The 25,070-nt window shown below is 42.6% G+C and overlaps 1 protein-coding gene across 4 annotated transcripts in view; it reads left to right on the top strand.

The window, feature by feature from the left end:
- The window catches only part of LOC128666692 (gastrula zinc finger protein XlCGF57.1), an 89,218-nt gene that overhangs the window by 19,579 nt on the left and 44,569 nt on the right, over positions 1-25,070 (top strand). For 3 of the 4 annotated variants that reach the window (XM_053721430.1, XM_053721431.1, XM_053721428.1), the window contains exons 2-3: positions 4,567-4,699; positions 22,958-23,062. In XM_053721430.1, coding sequence (XP_053577405.1) covers positions 4,595-4,699; positions 22,958-23,062 — 210 coding nt within the window. In that variant the 5' untranslated portion in view covers positions 4,567-4,594. The remainder of the gene's footprint in view (positions 1-4,566; positions 4,700-22,957; positions 23,063-25,070) is intronic. The other variant, XM_053721429.1, reaches the window with a different exon arrangement.

Here is a 25,070-nt window from a genome sequence, read left to right as displayed (position 1 = left end):
TGGATCCAAAAGGTCACTGAAATTATAGAACTAGAGGAATACTACCACCTCAAATACGATAAAATGAACTCCTACGCGGAGTTCACACACCTCTGGACCTATTATGTAAAGCACAGACCCTAAACAGAATACAGACAAAGGCCAATTGTCCCCGGCTATGGGAGCTTCAAAACACTTCACTGACTGGGTATGAGCGCTGGAGGCACGGACGGACTGGGACCACCCCCCCCCCTCCCTCCCCTTTTCCCCCCCAGTTACTTTATCCTAATTTCCTCCTATGACACTATATATTGTTCATTATAAAACCCACAGTTATTGTTGCATTGTACGCCTTGGAGCTGCGTCTCCACCCTCTTGTAACTCTATTTTAAATGCAATAAAGCTGTTCAAAAAAAAAAAATCCTTACGAAAAATTTTATTCATCAAGGTTTTATTCTCCAGCCTCTTGCATGCATTGCTCCAGTTACTGCTGCAGCGGCTTTTTGGTTCGAGTCTCTTGAGGAGGCTCTACAGGTGGAGAACCCGTTAGATGATATCTTAGACAGGATTAAAGCTCTTAAATTAGCTAAGAATTCAGGTTTTGCCATTCTGGCGCATAGGGCGCTATGGCTTAAGTCCTGGTCAGCAGACATTACTTCAAAGTCTAAGCTTCTTAACATCTCCTTCAAAGGACAGACCCTATTCGGGCCTGGCCTGAAGGAAATCATCTCTGACATTTCCGGAGGAAAAGGTCACGCCCTTCCTCAGGATAGGTCCAATAAATTAAGGACCAAACAGAATAATTTTCGTTCCTTTCGAAACTTCAAGGGTGGCGCAGCTTCGGCTTCCTCTAATGCAAAACAAGAGGGAAATTTCGCCCAGTCCAAATCAGTCTGGAGACCTAACCAGACTTGGAACAAAGGGAAGCAGGCCAAAAAGCCTGCTGCTGCCTCTAAGACAGCATGAAGGGGTAGCCCCCGATCCGGGACCGGATCTAGTCAGGGGCAGACTTTCTCTCTTCGCCCAGGCTTGGGCAAGAAACATCCAGGATCCCTGGGCACTAGAGATTGTTTCCCAGGGATATCTTCTGGAATTCAAGGGTTCATCTCCAAAGTGGAGATTTCATCTCTCACAATTATCTGCAAACCAGATAAAGAGCGAGGCGTTCTTACGCTGCGTTCAAGACCTACTGGTTATGGGAGTGATCCACCCAGTTCCAAGAGAGGAACAGGGGCAGGGTTTCTATTCAAACCTGTTTATAGTTCCCAAAAAAGAGGGAACTTTCAGACCAATCTTGGATCTCAAAATCCTAAACAAATTTCTCAGGGTCCCATCTTTCAAGATGGAGACAATACGAACCATCCTCCCTATGATCCAGGAGGGTCAATATATGACTACCGTGGACTTAAAGGATGCTTATCTCCACATTCCGATTCACAGAGAGCATCATCAGTTCCTCAGGTTCGCCTTCCTAGACAGGCATTACCAGTTTGTGGCTCTTCCCTTCGGGTTAGCCACGGCGCCAAGAGTCTTTACAAAGGTTCTGGGGTCCCTACTGGCGGTCCTAAGGCCGCGGGGCATAGCAGTGGCTCCTTACCTAGACGACATCTTGATCCAGGCGTCGACTTTTCAAATCGCCAAGTCCCATACGGACATCGTTCTGGCATTTCTGAGGTTTCACGGGTGGAAGGTGAACGTAGAAAAGAGTTCTCTCTCCCCTCTCACAAGAGTTTCCTTCCTAGGCACTCTGATAGATTTAGTAGAAATGAAATTTTTTCTGGCAGAGGTCAGGATATCAAAGCTGCTAGCTTCCTGCCGTGCTCTTCATTCCATTTCTCGGCCGTCAGTGGCTCAGTGTATGGAAGTAATCGGCCTAATGGTAGCGGCAATGGACATAGTTCCGTTTGCCCGCCTACATCTCAGACCACTGCAACTTTGCATTCTCAATCAGTGGAATGGGGACTACACAGATTTGTCTCCTCTGCTAAATCTGGATCAGGAGACCAGGGATTCTCTTCTCTGGTGGTTATCTCGGGTCCATCTGTCCAGGGGAATGAGCTTCCGCAGGCCAGAGTGGACTATAGTGACAACAGATGCCAGCCTTCTGGGCTGGGGCGCGGTCTGGAACTCCCTGAAAGCTCAGGGTTTGTGGACTCAGGAGGAAGCCCTCCTCCCTATAAACATTCTGGAACTAAGAGCGATATTCAATGCTCTTCAGGCATGGCCTCAACTGGCTGCGGTCAGGTTCATCAGATTTCAGTCGGACAACATCACGACTGTAGCCTATATCAACCATCAGGGGGGAACAAGGAGTCCCCTGGCAATGATGGAGGTTTCCAAGATAATTCTATGGGCAGAGGCTCACTCTTGCCATCTTTCAGCTATCCATATCCCAGGAGTAGAGAACTGGGAGGCGGATTTTCTAAGTCGGCAGACTTTTCATCCGGGGGAGTGGGAACTCCATCCGGAGGTATTTGCCCAGCTGATTCAACTATGGGGCAAACCAGAACTGGATCTGATGGCGTCTCGTCAGAACGCCAAGCTTCCTTGTTACGGGTCCAGGTCAAGGGATCCCCAGGCAGCACTGATAGATGCTATAGCAGTGCCCTGGTCCTTCAGCCTGGCTTATGTGTTTGCACCATTTCCTCTCCTCCCTCGTCTGATTGCCAAGATCAAGCAGGAGAGAGCTTCGGTGATTTTGATAGTACCTGCGTGGCCACGCAGGACTTGGTATGCAGATCTGGTGGACATGTCATCCTTTCCACCATGGACTCTGCCGCTTAGGCAGGACCTTCTACTCCAAGGTCCATTCAAACATCCAAATCTAATTTCTCTGCGTCTGACTGCTTGGAGATTGAACGCTTGATTTTATCAAAACGTGGTTTCTCCGAGTCGGTCATTGATACCTTGATTCAGGCTCGAAAGCCTGTCACCAGGAAAATCTATCATAAGATATGGTGTAAATATCTTCATTGGTGTGAATCCAAGGGTTACTCATGGAGTAAGGTCAGGATTCCTAGGATTTTATCTTTTCTCCAAGAAGGATTGGAAAAGGAATTATCAGCTAGTTCCTTAAAGGGACAGATTTCTGCTCTGTCTATTCTTTTGCACAAATGTCTGGTAGATGTTCCAGACGTTCAGGCGTTTTGTCAGGCTTTAGTTAGAATCAAGCCTGTGTTTAAACCTGTTGCTCCCCCATGGAGTTTAAATTTAGTTCTTCAAGGGGTTCCGTTTGAACCTTTGCATTCCATAGATATCAAACTTTTATCTTGGAAAGTTCTGTTCTTAGTAGCTATCTTTTCGGCTTGAAGAGTTTCTGAGCTATCTGCCTTACAGTGTGATTCCCCTTATCTGATCTTCCATGCAGATAAGGTAGTTTTGCGTACCAAACCTGGTTTTCTTCCTAAGGTATCTAATAAGAATATCAATCAGGAAATTGTTGTTCCGTCACTGTGTCCTAATCCTTCTTCAAAGAAGGAACGTCTGTTACACAATCTTGACGTGGTTCGTGCTTTAAAGTTTTATTTACAAGCTACTAAGGATTTTCGTCAAACATCTGCATTATTTGTTGTCTACTCTGGGAGGAGGAGAGGCCAAAACCAAAAGGCTTCGGCAACTTCTCTTTCTTTTTGGCTGAGAAGCATAATCCGGTTATCTTATGAGACTGCTGGCCAGCAGCCTCCTGAAAGAATTACAGCTCGTTCTACTAGAGCGGTAGCTTCCACTTGGGCTTTTAAACATGAGGCCTCTGTTGAACAGATTTGTAAAGCGGCGACTTGGTCTTCGCTTCATACTTTTTCTAAATTCTACAAATTTGATACTTTTGCTTCCTCGGAGGCTATTTTTGGGAAAAAGGTCTTGCAGGCAGTGGAGCCTTCCGTTTAAGTTCCTGCCTTGTCCCTCCCTTCATCCGTGTCCTAAAGCTTTGGTATTGGTATCCCACAAGTAATGGATGAACCCGTGGACTGGATACACCTTACAAGAGAAAACAAAATTTATGCTTACCTGATAAATTTCTTTCTCTTGTGGTGTATCCAGTCCACGGCCCGCCCTGTCACTTTAAGGCAGGTGTTTTTATTTTTAAAACTACAGTCACCACTGCACCCTATAGTTTCTCCTTTTTCTTACTTGTCTTCGGTCGAATGACTGGAGGTGGGGGTTAGGGGAAAAGCTATATAGACAGCTCTGCTGTGGGTGTCCTCTTGCAACTTCCTGTTGGGAAGGAGAATATCCCACAAGTAATGGATGAACCCGTGGACTGGATACACCACAAGAGAAAGAAATTTATCAGGTAAGCATAAATTTTGTTTTCTGACATGTGTGACATGTATGTAATGTGTGATCTGTATGTAATGGGTGACATGTATGTAATGGGTGACATATATGTAATGTGTGACGTGTATGTAACGGGTGACATGTTAGCGCTGCGGAATCTGTTGGCGCTCTACAAATAACCAATAATAATAATAATAATAATAATGCATGTAATATGTGACATGTATGTAGTTTGTGACGTGTGTAATGTGTGATTTGTATGTAAAGTGTGACATGTAGGTAATGTCTGACATGTATATGCCACTGCTGCAGGTCTCAGTGTTACACAATATCGCTGACCATGAACAAGATGAAGAAGAAGCTGCCTGAGCGGATCCTGAATCACATCCTGGAGATTCTCTACCTGCTGACGGGAGAGGTGAGAAAACACCATAACGTCACCACGGTAAACGCCTGCAGTGACTGTGTATTAGTTGCTTAGCAACAAGAGGTGACTGATGCTCAGAGGTAAAGAAAGAGCCGGTGTTTAAGGTGTTTGTGAAAATACAAAAGTGTAGAGTTGTTCTGGGAAATTCACCTGAAGAGACCGTTATTTCCCAGCAGCCTTTAGTTATTTGTCCCATCATCCCCCATACACAGCAATAGGCAGCTTATGTAGTGATGTCAGGCTTAGGCTAATAAAGAGTAAACTGGTATTTCTCTTGTAAGGTGTATCCAGTCCACGGATTCATCCTTTACTTGTGGGATATTCTCCTTCCCAACAGGAAGTGGCAAAGAGAGCACACAGCAGAGCTGTCCATATAGCTCCCCCTCTAGCTCCACCCCCCAGTCATTCTCTTTGCCGGCTCTAAGCAATCGGAAGGGTAAAGTGAATGTGGTGTTAGAAATGTAGTTTTTATTTTCTACAAGCAAAAGTTTATTTTAAATGGTACCGGTGTGTACTATTTACTCTCTAGCAGAAAGGAGATGAAGAGTTCTGCAGGGAGGATGATGATTTTAGCATGTTGTAACTAAAATCCACTGCTGTTCCCACAAAGGACTGAGGAGTACAAGAAAACTTCAGTTGGGGGGAACGGTTTGCAGGTTAGGCTGCAATAAGGTATGTTCAGTCATTTATTTCTAGACAAGACTTTGATAATGCTAGAAAAGACTGATAATATCCCCATGAGGGAAGGGTAAGCTGGTTTCAGAGACTAAGTATGGAATTGCAAGCTTACATATCAGGGCTAGTTTATGCTGGTTGACACTACTTAATGGCAAACGGTTTTTATTGAAAAAATTCGTTTTTTGAGACACTTTGAAGTTTCATTTGGGTTTCTTTCAGGGGTTGTTACCCACATGGCTATTATTAAAACACTTAGGAGTGTTTCTTTAGGCCTCACAGCACTGGAGTAAGGTGGGAGGGGCCTAATTTCACGCCTCAGATGCACAGTTATATTTGACTAGAAGTTCAGGCTGTTACACATGGAGGGTCCTGCTGCAGTTTGAGGGCCTATAAGAAGCTTTTTCCCCACAAATCTGGTCCCTAAGGGCAGGTAGGGCCACCGCAGAGCTGTGGCAAGGTGCTGAAGTTGTTTTAACCTGTTTGTTGGCTTACTGTCGATCCGGTTTGGGCATTAAGGGGTTAATCGTTTTTATTGCTAGTGGTGCAATCTTACTAATGCTTTAGGTACATACTGTAAAAATTTCAAAAAGTTTGCTGCATTTTTCACTGTTTTGCAAAATTGTGTGCCTTTTTTATCTCTTAAAGGCACAGTAACGTTTTTTTCAAAGTGTGTTTTTACTTGATTAAAGTGATTTCTAAGCCTGTTTGTTTTACTAATAGTCTGTTAAACATGTCTGACACCAAGGAAAATCCTTGTTCAATGTGTTTAGAAGCCATGGTGGAACCCCCTCTCAGAATGTGTCCCACTTGTACTGATATGTCTATACACTTTAACCCCTTAATGACTGGAACATTTTTCAATTTTCTTACCCTTAATGACAATGGCTATTTTTACATTTCTGTGGTGTTTGTGTTCAGCTGTAATTTTCCTCTTACTCATTTACTGTACCCACGCATATTATATACCGTTTTTCTCGCCATTAAATGGACTTTCTAAATATACCATTATTTTCATTATATCTTATAATTTACTATAAAACATTTTATAAAATATGAGGAAAAAATGGAAAAAACACACTTTTTCTAACTTTGACCCCCAAAATCTGTTACACATCTACAACCACTAAAAAACACCCATGCTAAATAGTTTCTAAATTTTGTCCTGAGTTTAGAAATACCCAATGTTTACATGTTCTTTGCTTTTTTTGTAAGTTATAGGGCCATAAATACAAGTAGCACTTTGCTATTTCTAAACCACTTTTTTTTTCAAAATTAGCGCTAGTTACATTGGAACACTGATATCTGTCAGGAATACCTGAATATCCATTGACATGTATATATTTTTTTTTAGAAGACATCCCAAAGTATTGATCTAGGCCCATTTTGGTATATTTCATGCCACCGTTTCACCGCCAAATGCGATCAAATTAAAAAAAATGTTCACTTTTTCACACATTTTGTCACAAACTTTAGGTTTCCCACTGAAATTATTTACAAACAGCTTCTGCAATTATGGCACAAATGGTTGTAAATGCTTCTCTGGGATAGCCTTTGTTCAGAAATAGCAGACTTATATGGCTTTGGGGTTGCTTTTTGGTAATTAGAAGGCCGCTAAATGCCGCTGTGCACCACACGTGTTTTATGCCCAGCAGTGAAGGGGTTAATTAGGGAGCATGTAGGGAGCTTGTAGGGTTAATTTTAGCTTTAGTTTAGTGTAGTAGACAACTCCAAGTATTGATCTAGGCCAATTTTGGTATATTTCATGCCACCATTTCACCGCCAAATGCGAGCAAATAAAAAAAAACTTTAAATTTTTCACAATTTTAGGTTTCTCACTGAAATTATTTACAAACAGTTTGTGCAATTATGGCACAAATGGTTGTAAAAGCTTCTCTGGGATCCCCTTTGTTCAGAAATAGCAGACATATATGGCTTTGGCGTTGCTTTTTGTTAATTAGAAGGCCGCTAAATGCTGCTGCGCACAACACGTGAATTATGCCCAGCAGTGAAGGAGTTAATTAGGTAGCTTTTAGGGCGCTGGCAGGGTTAATTTTAGCTTTAGTGTAGAGATCAGCCTCCCACCTGACACATCCCACCCCCTGATCCCTCCCAAACAGCTCTCTTCCCTCCCCCACCCCACAATTGTCCCCGCATTCTTAAGTACTGGCAGAAAGTCTGCCAGTACTAAATAAAAGGAGTTTTTTTTATTTTATTTTTAAAAAAAATGTATTCTGCTGTAATGGAGCCCTGCCTTAGCCCCCAACCTCCCTGATCCCCCACCAAACAGCTCTATAACCCTCCCTGCTACTTAATTGCCGCCATCTTGGGTACTGGCAGCTGTCTGCCAGTACCCAATTTGCCCCCAAAAATATTTATAAACTTTTGCCCCCAAAAATATTTATAAACTTTTCTGTAGTGTAGCAGCCCCCCCCCTCAATACCCCCAACCCCCCCCAGATCCTTTTATATATATATATTTTTTTTTTAATGTTTTGAACTTTTTATTTTTTTCCATTGGTGTCAGTGGCTAATATGCGCGCGCGCCCCCACGTGCACACGCACGCGCCCCCCACGTGCACACGCGCGCGCCCCCACGTGCACACGCGCGCCCGCACGCTGCCGCCTCCTTGCTTCCCTTCCCCCCGGAACACAGCACCATTGTTACCGGCGCAGAGAGGGCCACAGAGTGGCTCTCTCTGCATCGGAGGCTTGTTAAAAGGTATTGCAGGATGCCTCCATATCGAGGCATCACTGCAATACCCTGAGAGCTGCTGGAAGCGATTGCGATCGCTTCCAGCACTCTCTTAAACAACTGACGTACCAGGTACGTCCATTGTCACTAACTGCTAGTTTTTGCAGGACGTATCTGGTACGTCAGTTGTCATTAAGGGGTTAAAGAACATATTGTTGCACTTAAAAATGTGGCCCAAGATGATTCTCAGACAGAAGGTAATGAGGTTAGCCCGTTAACCTCTCCCCAAGTGTCACAACCAGTTATGCCCGCTCAAGCAACGCCTAGCACCTCTAGTGCGTCTAACTCTTTTACCTTGCAAGACTTGGCGGCAGTTATGGATAATACCCTCTCAGTGTTTTTATCTAAACTGCCCGTGTTACCTGCAAAGCGTGATAGCTCTGTTTTAAGAACAGATTCTGAGCATTCTGACTATTTAGTAGCCGTATCCAATATACACTATCAACGCTCTGAAATGGGGGCGAGGGATGTGCTGTCTGAGGGAGAAATTTCCGATTCGGGAAAGGTTGCTCCTCAGACAGACTCAGATACGTTGGCTTTTAAATTTAAACAAGAACACCTCTGCTTATTGCTCAGGGAGGTATTAGTTACTCTGGATGACTGCGACCCTTTGGTGGTTCCAGAGAAATTGTGTAAAATGGACAAGTACCTAGAGGTTCCTGTTTACACTGATGTGTTCCCGGTCCCTAAGAGGATTGCGGATATCGTTACTAGGGAGTGGGATAGACCAGGTATTCCGTTTGTTCCCCCTCCTGTTTTTAAGAAAATGTTCCCAATATCTGACCCCATGCGGGACTCGTGGCAGACGGTCCCTAAGGTGGAGGGGGCTGTTTCTTCACTTGCTAAATGCACAACCATACCAATTGAAGACAGTTGTGCTTTTAAAGACCCTATGGATAAAAGATTAGAGGGTTTACTTAAGAAAATTTTTGTTCAACAAGGTTTTCTTCTCCAACCTATTGCTTGCATTGTTCCTGTAACTACTGCAGCTGCTTTCTGGTTCGAGGCGCTGGAAGATGCGCTCCAGACGGAGACCTCATATGAGGACATTATGGACAGAATTAAGGCTCTTAAGCTGGCTAATTCTTTTATCACAGATGCCGCTTTCCAACTAGCTAAGTTAGCGGCAAAGAATTCAGGTTTCGCCATTTTAGCGCGCAGGGCCCTATGGCTAAAGTCCTGGTTGGCCGATGAACATCCCTTTCAAAGGAAAGACCCTCTTCGGGCCTGAATTGAAAGAGATTATTTCAGAAATCACTGGGGGAAAAGGCCATGCTCTCCCTCAGGACAAGTCCTTTAAGATAAGGAACAAACAAAATAATTTTCGTTCCTTTCGGAATTTCAGGAGCGGCCTCGCTTCATCCTCCCCTACTACAAAGCAAGAGGGTAACGCTTCACAACCCAGGCCAGCCTGGAAACCTTACCAGGGCTGGAACAAGGGTAAACAGGCCAAGAAGCCTGCAGCTGCCTCCAAGACAGCATGATGGGGTAGCCCCAGATCCAGGACCGGATCTAGTAGGGGGCAGACTCTCTCTCTCTCTTCGCTCAGGCCTGGGCAAGAGACGTACACGATCCCTGCGCCTTAGAGATTGTATCCCAGTGATATCTTCTAGAATTCAAGGACTCCCCATCCAAGGGGAAGGTTCCACATTTCTCGTTTGTCTACAGACCAGACAAAGAAAGAGGCGTTCTTATGCTGTGTAGAAGACCTACATACAATGGGAGTGATCCACCCAGTTCCAGTGGCGGGACAAGGGCTGCGTTTTTACTCAAACCTTTTTGTGGTTCCCAAGAAAGAAGGAACTTTCAGACCAATCCTGGATCTCAAAATTCTAAACAAATTCCTCAGAGTCCCATCATTCAAGATGGAGACCATTCGGACAATCTTACCAATGATCCAGGGGGGTCAATATATGACTACCGTGGATCTAAAGGATGCGTATCTGCACATTCCTATCCACAAAGATCATCACCAGTTTCTCAGGTTCGCCTTACTGGACAAGCATTATCAGTTTGTGGCTCTTCCTTTCGGGTTGGCCACTGCTCCCAGAATTTTCACAAAGGTGCTAGGGTCCCTTCTGGCGGTACTAAGACCTCGGGGCATAGCAGTGGCGCCTTATCTAGACGACATCTTAATTCAGGCGTCGATTTTCCAAAGAGCCAAGTCTCACAAGGAAATTGTAGTGGCCTTTCTGAGGTCTCACGGGTGGAAGGTGAACATCAAAAAGAGTTCTCTCTCCCCCCTCACAAGAGTTCCCTTCCTAGGAACCCTAATAGACTCGGTAGAAATTAAAATATTTCTGACGGAGGTCAGAAAGTTAAAACTCTTAACTACTTGCCGAGCTCTTCATTCCATTCCTCGGCCATCTGTAGCTCAGTGCATGGAGACAATCGGACTAATGGTAGCGGCAATGGACATAGTCCCTTTTGCACGGATACACTTCAGACCACTGCAACTATGCATGCTCAAACAGTGGAATGGGGATTATGCAGATTTGTCTCCTCAAATACAGTTGGACCAGGGGACCAGAGATTCTCTTCTCTGGTGGTTGTCTCAGGATCACCTGTCTCAGGGAATGTGTTTCCGCAGACCAGAGTGGATCATCGTAACGACCGACGCCAGTCTGTTGGGCTGGGGTGCAGTCTGGGACTCCCTGAAAGCTCAGGGCTTATGGTCTCGGGAAGAAGCTCTTCTCCCGATAAACATTCTGGAACTAAGGGCGATATTCAACACGCTTCATGCATGGCCTCAGCTAGCTGCGGCCAAATTCATCAGATTTCAGTCGGACAACATCACGACTGTAGCTTACGTCAATCATCAAGGCGAAACAAGGAGTTCCCTAGCAATTATGGAAGTAACCAAAATAATCAGATGGGCGGAGGATCACTCTTGCCATCTCTCAGCGATTCACATCCCAGGAGTAGACAACTAGGAGGCGGATTTTCTAAGTCATCAGACTTTTAACCCGGGGGAGTGGGAACTCCACCCGGAGGTATTTGCCCAGCTGACTCAGCTGTGGGGCACTCCAGAATTGGATCTGATGGCGTCCCGTCAGAACACCAAACTTCCTCTTTACGGGTCCAGGTCCCGGGATCCCCAGGCGGTGCTGATAGATGCTCTAGCAGCGCCTTGGTCCTTCAATCTGGCCTATGTTTTTCCACCGTTTCCTCTCCTCCCTCGTCTGGTTGCCAGAATCAAGCAGGAGAAGGCTTCAGTGATTCTAATAGCACCTGCGTGGCCACGCAGGACCTGGTATGCAGACCTAGTGGACATGTCATCTGTGCAACCATGGATACTGCCAATGAGGCAGGACCTTCTAATACAAGGTCCTTTCAAACATCCAAATCTAATTTCTCTGCGTCTGACTGCCTGGAGATTGAACGCCTAATTCTATCAAGCGTGGTTTCTCTGAGTCGGTTATTGATACCCTGATTCAGGCTAGAAAGCCTGTCGCCAGGAAAATCTACCATAAGATTTGGCGAAAATACCTTTTTTGGTGCGAATCCAAGGGTTACTCATGGAGTAAGGTTAGGATTCCCAGGATTTTGTCCTTTCTCCAAGATGGATTGGAGAAAGGATTGTTAGCTAGTTCCTTAAAGGGACAGATATCTGCTTTGTCTATTCTTTTTCACAAATGTCTGGCAGAGGTACCAGACGTTCAAACGTTTAGTCAGGCTTTAGTCAGAATCAAGCCTGTTTATAGACCTGTGACTCCGCCATGGAGTCTGAATTTAGTTCTTTCAGTTCTGCAAGGGGTTCCGTTTGAACCTTTACATTCCATAGATATTAAGCTTTTATCTTGGAAAGTTTTGTTTTTGGTAGCTATCTCTTCTGCTCGAAGAGTTTCAGAGTTATCTGCTTTACAGTGTGATTCACCTTACCTGGTGTTCCATGCAGATAAAGTAGTTTTACGTACCAAACCCGGTTTTCTTCCTAAGGTTGTGTCTAATAAGAATATTAACCAGGAAATTGTTGTTCCTTCTCTGTGTCCTAATCCTTCGTCGAAGAAGGAACGTCTGTTACACAATCTTGATGTGGTTCATGCTTTAAAGTTCTATTTACAAGCAACTAAGGATTTCAGACAGACAACTTCTTTGTTTGTTATCTATTCTGGTAAGAGGAGAGGTCAGAAGGCGACCGCTACCTCTCTTTCCTTTTGGCTGAAAAGCATCATCCGTTTGGCCTATGAGACTGCTGGCCAGCAGCCTCCTGAAACAATTACTGCTCACTCTACCAGAGCAGTGGCTTCCACATGGGCTTTTAAAAATGAGGCTTCTGTTGAAAAGATTTGTAAGGCAGCGACTTGGTCTTCACTGCATACTTTTTCCAAATTTTACAAATTCGATACTTTTGCTTCTTCGGAGGCTATTTTTGGGAGAAACGTTTTACAAGCAGTGGTGCCTTCCGTTTAAGGTACCTGTCTTGTTCCCTCCCTTCATCCGTGTCCTAAAGCTTTGGTATTGGTATCCCACAAGTAAAGGATGAATCCGTGGACTGGATACACCTTACAAGAGAAAACAGAATTTATGCTTACCTGATAAATTTATTTCTCTTGTAGTGTATCCAGTCCACGGCCCACCCTGTCATTTTAAGACAGGTGGTTTTTATTTTTAAACTACAGTCACCACTGCACCCTATGGTTTCTCCTTTTTCTTCCTAACCTTCGGTCGAATGACTGGGGGGTGGAGCTAGAGGGGGAGCTATATGGACAGCTCTGCTGTGTGCTCTCTTTGCCACTTCCTGTTGGGAAGGAGAATATCCCACAAGTAAAGGATGAATCCGTGGACTGGATACACCACAAGAGAAATAAATTTATCAGGTAAGCATACATTCTGTTTTATATGGTATAAACACATAGTGCAGAAGAGGAAGTGCTATTGTATAGAATGGCCATAAGCATATGTACATATGTCATATATAGATAATACCTGCACATACACAGCAATAGGCAGCTTATGTAGTGATGTCAGACTTGGGCTAATAAAGAGTAAACTGGTATTTATATGGTATAAACACATAGTGCAGAAGAGGGAGTGCTATTGTATAGAATGGCCATAAGCATATGTACATATGTCATATATAGATAATACCGCACATACACAGCAATAGGCAGCTTATGTAGTGATGTCAATCTTAGGCTAATAAAGATAAACTGGTATTTATATGGTATAAACACGTAGTGCAGAAGAGGAAGTGCTATTGTATAGAATGGCCATAAGCATATGTACATATGTCATATATAGATAATACCTGCACATACACAACAATAGGCAGCTTATGTAGTGATGTCAGGCTTAGGCTAATAAAGATAAACTGGTATTTATATGGTATAAACACATAGTGCAGAAGAGGAAGTGCTATTGTATAGAATGGCCATAAGCATATGTACATATGTCATATATAGATAATACCTGCACATACACAGCAATAGGCAGCTTATGTAGTGATGTCAGGCTTAGGCTAATAAAGAGTAAACTGGTATTTATATGGTATAAACACATACGCCTAGATTACGAGTTTTGTCGGTAAAAACTTGCGGAGCTAACGCTCCTTTTTCTCTTGTAAGGTGTATCCAGTCCACGGATCATCCATTACTTGTGGGATATTCTCCTTCCCAACAGGAAATTGCAAGAGGATCACCCACAGCAGAGCTGCTATATAGCTCCTCCCCTAACTGCCATATCCAGTCATTCTCTTGCAACTCTCGACAAGCATGGAGGTAGTAAGAGAGAAGTGGTGAAACGTAGTTGTTTTTTTCTTCAATCAAAAGTTTGTTATTTTTAAATGGTACCGGAGTTGTACTATTTTTGTCCCAGTCAGAAAATAGAAGAAGAATCTGCCTGTGATCTCTATGATCTTAGCAGGTTGTAACTAAGATCCATTGCTGTTCTCACACATAACTGAAGAGAGAGGTAACTTCAGCTGGGGAATGGCGTGCAGGTTATCCTGCTATGAGGTATGTGCAGTTAATTTTTTTTTCTAGAGATGTAAATGCAAGAAAATTCTGCTGATACCGGATTTATGTAAGGTAAGCCTGAATACAGTGATTTAATAGCGACTGGTATCATGCTTACTTTCAGAGGTAATACTCTTATAGATTTTCAATATAAAACGTTTGCTGGAAATGTTTAAACGTTTTTATATATGCTTTGGTGATAAAACTTTATTGGGGCCTAGTTTTTTTCCACATGGCTGGCTTAAATTTGCCTAGAATCAGTTTCCTTAGGCATTCCACTGTTTAGACATGAGTGGGAGGGGCCTAATTTAGCGCTTTATTGCGCAGTAACTTTTACAGACTGAGACATCCAGCTTTCTTCCAGGAGTCCCCTGAATGCTATAGGACCTCTCTAAAGGGCTCTTAGGCTTTCCAAAGTCGTTTGTTTGGGAAGGTAGGGCCACAGCAGAGCTGTGGCAGTTTGTTGTGACTGTTAAAAAACGTCTATATCGTTTTTTTGATCCGTTTTTTGAACTAAGGGGTTAATCATCCATTTGCAAGTGGGTGCAATGCTCTGTTAGCTTATTATACACACTGTAAACATTTCGTTTGATTTACTGCTTTTTTTCACTGTTTTTCAAATTCTGACCTTTTTTATTTTTCTTAAAGGCACAGTACCGTTTTTATTTTTTGCTTGTTAACTTGCTTTAAAGTGTTTTACAAGCTTGCTGGTCTCATTGCTAGTCTGTTTAAACATGTCTGACATAGAGGAAACTCCTTGTTCATTATGTTTAGAAGCCATGGTGGAACCCCCTCTTAGAATGTGTACCAAATGTACTGATTTCACTAAGTAATAAAGACCATATTCTGTCTTTAAAAAATGTATCACCAGAGGAATCTGACGAGGGGGAAGTTCTGCCGACTAACTCACCCCACGTGTCAGACCCTTTGACTCCCGCTCAAGGGACTCACGCTCTAATGGCGCCAAGTACATCTAGTGCGCCCATGGCGTTTACTTTACAAGACATGGCGGCAGTCATGGATAATACACTGGCAGCAGTATTATCCAGACTACCTGGGTTACAAGAAAAGCGAGACAGCTCTGGAGTTAGAAGAAATACAGAGCATACTGACGCTTTTGTAGCTATGTCTGATACTCCCTCACAATATGCAGAAGCTGAGGAAGGAGAGCTTCTTTCTGTGGGTGATGTTTCTGACTCAGGGAAGAGGATTCAACCTGATTCTGATATGTCAACATTTAAATTTAAGCTTGAGCACCTCCGCAACCTCCGCGTATTGCTCAGGGAGGTTTTAGCTGCTCTGAATGACTGTGATACAATTGCAGTGCCAGAGAAAATGTGTAGATTGGATAAATACTTTGCAGTGCCGGTGTGCACTGATGTTTTTCCAATACCTAAAAGGTTTACAGAAATTATTACTAAGGAATGGGATAGACCAGGTGTGCCGTTCTCTCCCCCTCCTATTTTTAAGAAAATGTTTCCGATAGATGCCACCACACGGGACTTATGGCAGACAGTCCCTAAGGTGGAGGGAGCAGTTTCTACCCTAGCTAAGCGTACTACTATCCCTGTCGAGGACAGTTGTGCTTTGTTAGATCCAATGGATAAAAAGTTAGAGGGTTACCTTAAGAAGATGTTTATTCAACAAGGTTTTATTCTATAGCCCCTTGCATGCATTGCCCCAGTCACTGCTGCTGCGGCTTTCTGGTTTGAGTCTCTGGAAGAGGCTTTACAGGTAGAGACTCCATTGGATGACATACTTGACAAGCTTAGAGCACTTAAGCTAGCCAATTCTTTTGTTTCTGATGCCATTGTTCATTTGACTAAACTAACGGCTAAGAATTCTGGATTTGCTATTCAGGCGCGCAGGGCGCTATGGCTTAAATCATGGTCAGCTGACGTTACTTCGAGGTCTAAGCTGCTTAACATTCCCTTCAAGGGGCAAACCCTATTCGGGCTTGGTTTGAAGAAGATCATTTCTGATATCACTGGAGGAGAAGGTCATGCCCTTCCTCAGGATAGGCCCAAATCAAGGGCCAAACAGACTAATTTTCGTGCCTTTCGAAACTTCAAGGCGAGTGCGGCATCAACTTCCTCTAATGCAAAACAAGAGGGAACTTTTGCCCAGTCCAAGTCGGTCTGGAGTCCTAACCAGACCTGGAACAAAGGTAAGCAGGTCAAAAAGCCTGCTGCTGCCTCTAAGACAGCATGAAGGATTGGCCCCCGATCCGGTAACGGATCTAGTAGGGGGCAGACTTTCGCTCTTCGCCCAGGCTTGGGCAAGAGATGTCCAGGATCCCTGGGCGTTGGAAATTGTATCCCAGGGATATCTTCTGGACTTCAGAGCTTCTCCTCCAAAAGGGAGCTTTCACCTTTCACAATTATCTGCAAACCAGATAAAGAGAGAGGCATTCTTACACTGTGTTCAAGACCTCCTAGTTATGGGAGTGATCCATCCAGTTCCAAAGGAGGAACAGGGACGGGGATTTTACTCAAATCTGTTTGTGGTTCCCAAAAAAGAGGGAACCTTCAGGCCTATTTTAGATCTCAAGATCTTAAACAAATTCCTCAGAGTCCCATCATTCAAGATGGAGACTATTCGTACCATCCTACCTATGATCCAGGAGGGTCAATACATGACTACAGTGGATTTAAAGGATGCTTATCTTCACATTCCGATACACAAAGATCATCATCAGTTTCTCAGGTTTGCCTTCCTAGACAGGCATTACCAGTTTGTAGCTCTTCCCTTTGGGTTAGCTACAGCCCCAAGAATCTTTACGAAGGTTCTGGGGTCACTTCTGGCGGTCCTAAGACCGCGGGGCATAGCAGTGGCCCCTTATTTAGACGACATTCTGATACAGGCGTCAAATTTCCAAATTGCCAAGTCTCATACGGACATAGTTCTGGCATTTCTGAGGTCGCATGGATGGAAGGTGAACGAAGAAAAGAGTTCTCTATCCCCTCTCACAAGAGTCTCCTTTCTGGGAACTCTAATAGATTCTGTAGAAATGAGGATTTACCTGACAGAGTCCAGGTTATCAAAACTTCTAAATTCCTGCCGTGTTCTTTATTCCACTTCTCGCCCTTCGGTGGCTCAGTGTATGGAAGTAATCGGCTTAATGGTAGCGGAAATGGACATAGTGCCGTTTGCACGCCTACATCTCAGACCGCTGCAACTCTGCATGCTCAGTCAGTGGAATGGGGATTACACAGATTTGTCCCCTCTACTAAATCTGGATCAAGAGACCAGGGATTCTCTTCTCTGGTGGCTATCTCTGGTCCATCTGTCCAAAGGTATGACCTTTCGCAGGCCAGATTGGACAATTGTAACGACAGATGCCAGCCTTCTAGGCTGGGGGGCAGTCTGGAACTCCCTGAAGGCTCAGGGATCGTGGACTCAGGAGGAGACACTCCTTCCAATAAACATTCTGGAACTAAGAGCGATATTCAATGCTCTTCAGGCTTGGCCTCAGCTAGCAACAATGAGGTTCATCAGATTTCAGTCGGACAACATCACGACTGTGGCTTACATCAACCATCAAGGGGGAACAAGGAGTTCCCTAGCAAAGTTAGAAGTCTCAAAGATAATTCGCTGGGCAGAGATTCACTCTTGCCACCTATCAGCTATCCATATCCCAGGTGTGGAGAACTGGGAGGCGAATTTTCTAAGTCGTCAGACTTTTCATCCGGGGGAGTGGGAACTCCATCCGGAGGTGTTTGCACAATTGATTCATCGTTGGGGCAAACCAGAACTGGATCTCATGGCGTCTCGCCAGAACGCCAAACTTCCTTGTTACGGATCCAGGTCCAGGGATCCCAAGGCGACACTGATAGATGCTCTAGCAGCACCTTGGTCTTTCAACCTGGCTTATGTGTTTCCACCGGTTCCTCTGCTCCCTCGTCTGATTGCCAAAATCAAGCAGGAGAGAGCATCGGTGATCTTGATAGCGCCTGCGTGGCCACGCAGGACTTGGTATGCAGATCTGGTGGGCATGTCATCCTTTCCACCATGGACTCTGCCGCTGAGACAGGACCTTCTACTTCAGGGTCTTTTCAACCATCCAAATCTAATTTCTCTGAGACTGACTGCCTGGAGATTGAACGCTTGATTTTATCAAAGCGTGGCTTCTCCGAGTCAGTCATTGATACCCTAATTCAGGCACGAAAGCCTGTCACTAGGAAAATCTATCATAAGATATGGCGTAAATATCTTTTTTGGTGTGAATCCAAGGGTTAAAGTCAGGATTCCCAGGATATTATCTTTTCTCCAAGAAGGATTGGAAAAAGGACTGTCAGCTAGTTCCTTAAAGGGACAGATTTCTGCTCTGTCTATTCTTTTGCACAAACGTCTGGCTGAGGTTCCAGACGTGCAGGCGTTTTGTCAGGCTTTAGTCAGAATAAAGCCTGTGTTTAAACCTGTTGCTCCGCCATGGAGTTTAAATTTGTTTCTTAAAGTTCTTCAAGGGGTTCCGTTTGAACCTCTTCATTCCATAGATATCAAACTTTTATCTTGGAAAGTTCTATTTTTGGTAGCTGTTTCCTCGGCTCGTAGAGTTTTCGAGTTATCTGCCTTACAATGTGATTCTCCTTATCTGATCTTCCATTCAGATAAGGTAGTTCTGCGTACCAAACCTGGGTTTTTACCTAAGGTGGTATCTAATAAGAATATCAATCAGGAGATTGTTGTTCCATCATTGTGTCCTAATCCTTCTTCAAAGAAGGAACGTCTATTACATAATCTTGACGTGGTTCGTGCTTTAAAGTATTATTTACAAGCTACTAAAGATTTTCGTCAAACATCTGCTTTGTTTGTTGTCTACTCTGGACAGAGGAGAGGCCAAAAGGCTTCGGCAACCTCTCTTTCGTTTTGGCTAAGTAGCATAATCCGCTTAGCTTATGAGACTGCTGGCCAGCAGCCTCCTGAAAGGATTACAGCTCATTCTACTAGATCTGTGGCTTCCACATGGGCCTTTAAAAATGAGGCTTCTGTTGAACAGATTTGCAAGGCGGCGACTTGGTCTTCGCTTCATACCTTTTCAAAATTTTATAAATTTGATACTTTTGCTTCTTCGGAAGCTATTTTTGGGAGAAAGGTTTTGCAGGCAGTGGTACCTTCCGTTTAAGTACCTGCCTTGTCCCTCCCTTCATCCGTGTACTTTAGCTTTGGTATTGGTATCCCACAAGTAATGGATACACCTTACAAGAGAAAACATAATTTATGCTTACCTGATAAATTTATTTCTCTTGTGGTGTATCCAGTCCACGACCCGCCCTGTCATTTTAAGGCAGGTATTTTTTAACTTTAAACTACAGTCACCACTGCACCCTATGGTTTCTCCTTTCTCTTGCTTGTCTTCGGTTGAATGACTGGATATGGCAGTTAGGGGAGGAGCTATATAGCAGCTCTGCTGTGAGTGATCCTCTTGCAACTTCCTGTTGGGAAGGAGAATATCCCACAAGTAATGGATGATCCGTGGACTGGATACACCACAAGAGAAATAAATTTATCAAGTAAGTATAAATTATGTTTTTTTCCAACGCTGACTTTAAACAACGCTGGTATTACGAGTTTTCTGAATGGCTGTGTTAGCCTCAGAAAAGTGAGCGTTGAGCAAAATTTAGCTCCACTTCTCACCTCAATACCAGCGTTGCTTACGGTAGCAGTAAGCTGGAAAAACGTGCTCGTGCACGATTTCCCCATAGGATACAATGGGGCTGAGCTGGCTGAAAAAAAACCTAACACCTGCAAAAAAGCAGCGTTCAGCTCCTAACGCAGCCCCATTGTTTCCTATGGGGAAACACTTTCTAAGTCTACACCTACACTCTAACATGAACCCCGAGTCTAAACACCCCTAACCTTACACTTATTAACCCCTAATCTGCCGCCCCTGCTATCGCTGACACCTACATTATATTATTAACCCCTAACCTGCCGCTCCGGACACCGCCGCCACCTACATTATACCTATGAACCCCTAATCTGCTGCCCCCAACATCGCCGACACCTACATTATATTTATTAACCCCTAATCTTCCGCCACCAACGTCGCCGCCACCTACCTACAATTATTAACCCCTAAACCTAAGTCTAACCCTAACATCCCCCTAAGTTAAATATAATTTAAATACATCTAAATAAAATTACTATAATTAAATAAATGAATCCTATTTAAAACGAAATACCTATAAAATAAACCATAAGATAGCTACAATATAACTAATAGTTACATTGTAGCTATTTTAGGATTTATATTTATTTTACAGGCAACTTTGTATTTATTTTAACTAGGTAGAATAGCTATTAAATAGTTAAAGGGGCATAAACCCAAATTTTTTCTTTCATGATTTAGAAAGAGCATGCAATTTTAAACAACTTTCTAATTTACTTCTATTACCTAATTTGCTTTATTCTCTTAATATACTTTGCTGAAAAGCATATCTAGATAGACTCAGGAGCTGCTGATTGGTTGCTGCACATAGATACCTTGTGTGATTGGCTCACCCATGTGCATTGCTATTTCTTCAACAAAGTATATCTAAAGAATGAAGCAAATTAAAAAATAGAAGCAAATTGGAATGTTGTTTAAAATTGTATTGTCTACTTGAATCATGACAGATTTTTTTTAAGTTTAATGTCCCTTTAATAACTATTTAATAGCTACCTAGTTAAAATAATTACAAAATTACCTGCAAAATAAATCCTACCCTAAGTTACAAATACACCTAACACTACACTATCAATAAATTAATTAAATACATTACCTACAATTATCTAAACTAAAATACAATTAAATAAACTAAACTATAGTACAAAATAAAACAAACACTAAATTACAAAAATAAAAAAATATTACAAGAATTTTAATCTAATTACACCTAATCTAAGCCCCCTAATAAAATATAAAAGCCCCCCAAAATAATAAAATTCCCTACCCTATACTAAATTACAAAAGTAATCAGCTCTTTTACCAGCCCTTAAAAGGGCTTTTTGCGGGGCATTGCCCCAAAGTAATCAGCTCTTTTACCTGTAAAAAAAAAAATACAGGTAAAAGAGCGGATTACTTGGGGGCAATGCCCCGCAAAAAGCCCTTTTAAGGGCTTGTAAAAGAGCTGATTACTTTTGTAATTTAGTATAGGGTAGGGAATTTTATTATTTTGGGGGGCTTTTTTTATTTTATTAGGGGGGTTAGATTAGGTGTAATTAGATTAAAATTCTTGTAATATTTTTTTTATTTTTTGTAATTTAGTGTTTGTTTTTTTTGTACTATAGTTTAGTTTATTTAATTGTATTTTAGTTTAGATAATTGTAGGTAATTTATTTAATTAATTTATTGATAGTTTAGTGTTAGGTGTAGGTTTGGATTTATTTTACAGGTAATTTTGTAATTATTTTAACTAGGTAGTTATTAAATAGTTATTAACTATTTAATAGCTATTCTACCCAGTTAAAATAAATACAAAGTTGCCTGTAAAATAAATATAAATCCTAAAATAGCTACAATGTAACTATTAGTTATATTGTAGCTATCTTAGGGTTTAATTTATAGGTAAGTATTTAGTTTTAAATAGGATTAATTTATTTAATTATAGTAAGTTTATTCCATTTAATTTAAATTATATTTAACTTAGGGGGGTGTTAGGGTTAGACTTAGGTTTAGGGGTTAATAACTTTATTATAGTAGCGGCAATGTTGGGGGCGGGAGATTAGGGGTTAATAATTGTAGGTAGGTGGCGGCGACGTTGGGGGGGGCAGATTAGGGGTTAATAAGATTTATTATAGTGTTTGCAAGGCGGGATTGCGGCTGTTTAGGGGTTAATACATTTATTATAGTGGCGGCGATGTCCGGTCGGCAGATTAGGGGTTAAATAATTTTATTATAGTGTGTGCGATGTGGGGGGGCCTCGGTTTAGGGGTTCATAGGTAGTTTATGGGTGTTGGTGTACTTTTTAGCAACGTAGTTAAGAGCTTTATGTTCCGGCGTTAGCCCATAAAACTCTTAACTACTGACTTTTTTATGTGGTAGGAGTCTTGGATGTAGAGGCTGTACTGCTCACTTCTTCCAAGACTCGTAATACCAGCGTTAGGCAAATCCCATTAAAAAGATACGCAATTGACGTAAGGGGATTTGCGGTAGCCAAAAGTCGCGGAAGAAAAGTGATCGGTACACCTGTACCTACCTGACTCGTAATACCAGTGGGCGTTAAAAAGCAGCGTTAGGACCCCTTAACGCTGCTTTTTAAAGCTAACGCAGAACTTGTAATCTAGGCGATAGTGCAGAAGAGGAAGTGCTATTGTATAGAATGGCCATAAGCATATGTACATATATCATATATATAGATAATACCTGCACATACACAGCAATAGGCAGCTTATGTAGTGATGTCAGGCTTAGGCTAATAAAGGGTAAACTGGTATTTATATGGTATAAACACATAGTGCAGAAGAGGAAGTGCTATTGTATAGAATGGCCATAAGCATATGTACATATGTCATATATAGATAATACCGCACATACACAGCAATAGGCAGCTTATGCAGTGATGTCAGACTTAGGCTAATAAAGATAAACTGGTATTTATATGGTATAAACACATAGTGCAGAAGAGGAAGTGTTATTGTATAGAATGGCCATAAGCATATGTACATATGTCATATATAGATAATACCTGCACATATAAAGCAATAGGCAGCTTATGTAGTGATGTCAGGCTTAGGCTAATAAAGATAAACTGGTATTTATATGGTATAAACACATAGTGCAGAAGAGGAAGTGCTATTGTATAGAATGGCCATAAGCATATGTACATATGTCATATATAGATAATACCTGCACATACACACGTGATGTGAGAGGGGTCCGTGATGTATTTATGTCTCCCTCTTGCAGCGTGTGACTAACTCACTGACAGCGAGTCACATGACCGGGGACAAGATGACGACAGAGAGAATACTGACCCACACCCTGCAGATCATGTACCTGCTGACAGGGGAGGTGAGATGGAATATGTCATAATAACAGCTGCATGTCCCTGTGACCGGCTCTATTTGTTTATTTACATATGTGTTTTTTTATATATGTGTTTATTTACATGCATTAAAAAAGATTATAATAGGCTGATTGAAGCCTGAAATGTCCTTGCTCGTTCTGTATATTGGGTTTACTACCTTCTCAAATTAAGAGTCATGTTTTTGTTTTTTCTTGAAGGGCTGAAAAGCAATAAAAATATTTGTGTATACAGTGTACTGGGAGAAGCATGAAAATGCTGATATTAATATCCCCATCACATAATATATCATTACTATTATTAAATCCTATGGGGGTGAGGGAGTTCAATTTATAAATTTCCATTTTATTTAACATTTAATTGGGAGCTCTTTTTGCTATTTGCTAAGTTTTTATTTCTATAAGAACCAGTCCCTGTGTCAGTGCTGAATGAGTTGTGTGTGTGTGTGTTACAGATGCCTATAAAGTGTGTGACAGAACCAGTCCCTGTGTCAGTGCTGAATGAGTTGTGTGTGTTTCAAGTGCCTATAAAGTGTGTGACAGAACCAGTCCCTGTGTCAGTGCTGAATGAGTTGTGTGTGTTTCAGGTGCCTATAAAGTGTGTGACAGAACCAGTCCCTGTGTCAGTGCTGAATGAGTTGTGTGTGTTTCAGGTGCCTATAAAGTGTGTGACAGAACCAGTCCCTGTGTCAGTGCTGAATGAGTTGTGTGTGTGTGTGTGTGTGTGTTTCAGGTGCCTATAAAGTGTGTGACAGAACCAGTCCCTGTGTCAGTGCTGAATGAGTTGTGTGTGTTTCAGGTGCCTATAAAGTGTGTGACAGAACCAGTCCCTGTGTCAGTGCTGAATGAGTTGTGTGTGTGTGTTTCAGGTGCCTATAAAGTGTGTGACAGAACCAGTCCCTGTGTCAGCGCTGAATGAGTTGTGTGTGTGTGTGTATTTCAGGTGCCTATTAAGTGTGTTACACAACCAATCCCTGTGTCAGCGATGAATGAGTTGTGTGTGTGTGTTTCAGGTGCCTATAAAGTGTGTGACAGAACCAGTCCCTGTGTCAGCGCTGAATGAGTTGTGTGTATTTTAGGTGCCTATAAATTGTGTGACAGAACCAGTCCCTGTGTCAGCGCTGAATGAGTTGTGTGTATTTTAGGTGCCTATAAATTGTGTGACAGAACCAGTCCCTGTGTCAGTGCTGAATGAGTTGTGTGTGTGTGTTTCAGGTGCCTATAAAGTGTGTGACAGAACCAGTCCCTGTGTCAGCGCTGAATGAGTTGTGTGTGTGTGTGTGTATTTCAGGTGCCTATTAAGTGTGTGACAGAACCAGTCCCTGTGTCAGCGCTGAATGAGTTGTGTGTGTGTTTCAGGTGCCTATAACGTGTGTGACAGAACCAGTCCCTGTGTCAGTGCTGAATGAATTGTGTGTGTGTTTCAGGTGCCTATAAAGTGTTTGACAGAACCAGTCCCTGTGTCAGCGCTGAATGAGTTGTGTGTGTTTCAGGTGCCTATAAAGTGTGTGACAGAACCAGTCCCTGTGTCAGCGCTGAATGAGTTGTGTGTGTTTCAGGTGCCTATAAAGTGTGTGACAGAACCAGTCCCTGTGTCAGCGCTGAATGAGTTGTGTGTGTGTGTTTCAGGTGCCTATAAAGTGTGTGACAGAACCAGTCCCTGTGTCAGTGCTGAATGAGTTGTGTGTAGGGATGCACAGAAATTTCGGCCGAAAATGGCATTTTTGGCTATTTCGGTTTTCGGGTTTTTTGCCTGTTAGTTTCGGTAAAATTATTGTGTAGCAAATTTCAAATTTGATGCTAGCCTAGAGCTGCTGTTTAAGTTTATTACTTCACTGTTCTGCATATAATGAGTTTTCTAGGATTATACTTTATTTGGATAATTGGTAAAAAAATGATTATGTTACATAGAACTAAATGATAATACAGTATATTGATATTTATAATTGTTTTAAGTAGGGATGCACCAAAATTTTGGTCGCAGAAACATTTTGGT

This window comes from Bombina bombina, chromosome 7 (genome assembly GCF_027579735.1).
Source record: "Bombina bombina isolate aBomBom1 chromosome 7, aBomBom1.pri, whole genome shotgun sequence".
In the NCBI taxonomy this organism is placed as follows: domain Eukaryota; kingdom Metazoa; phylum Chordata; class Amphibia; order Anura; family Bombinatoridae; genus Bombina; species Bombina bombina.
This window is presented reverse-complemented; position numbering and strand designations above follow the sequence as displayed.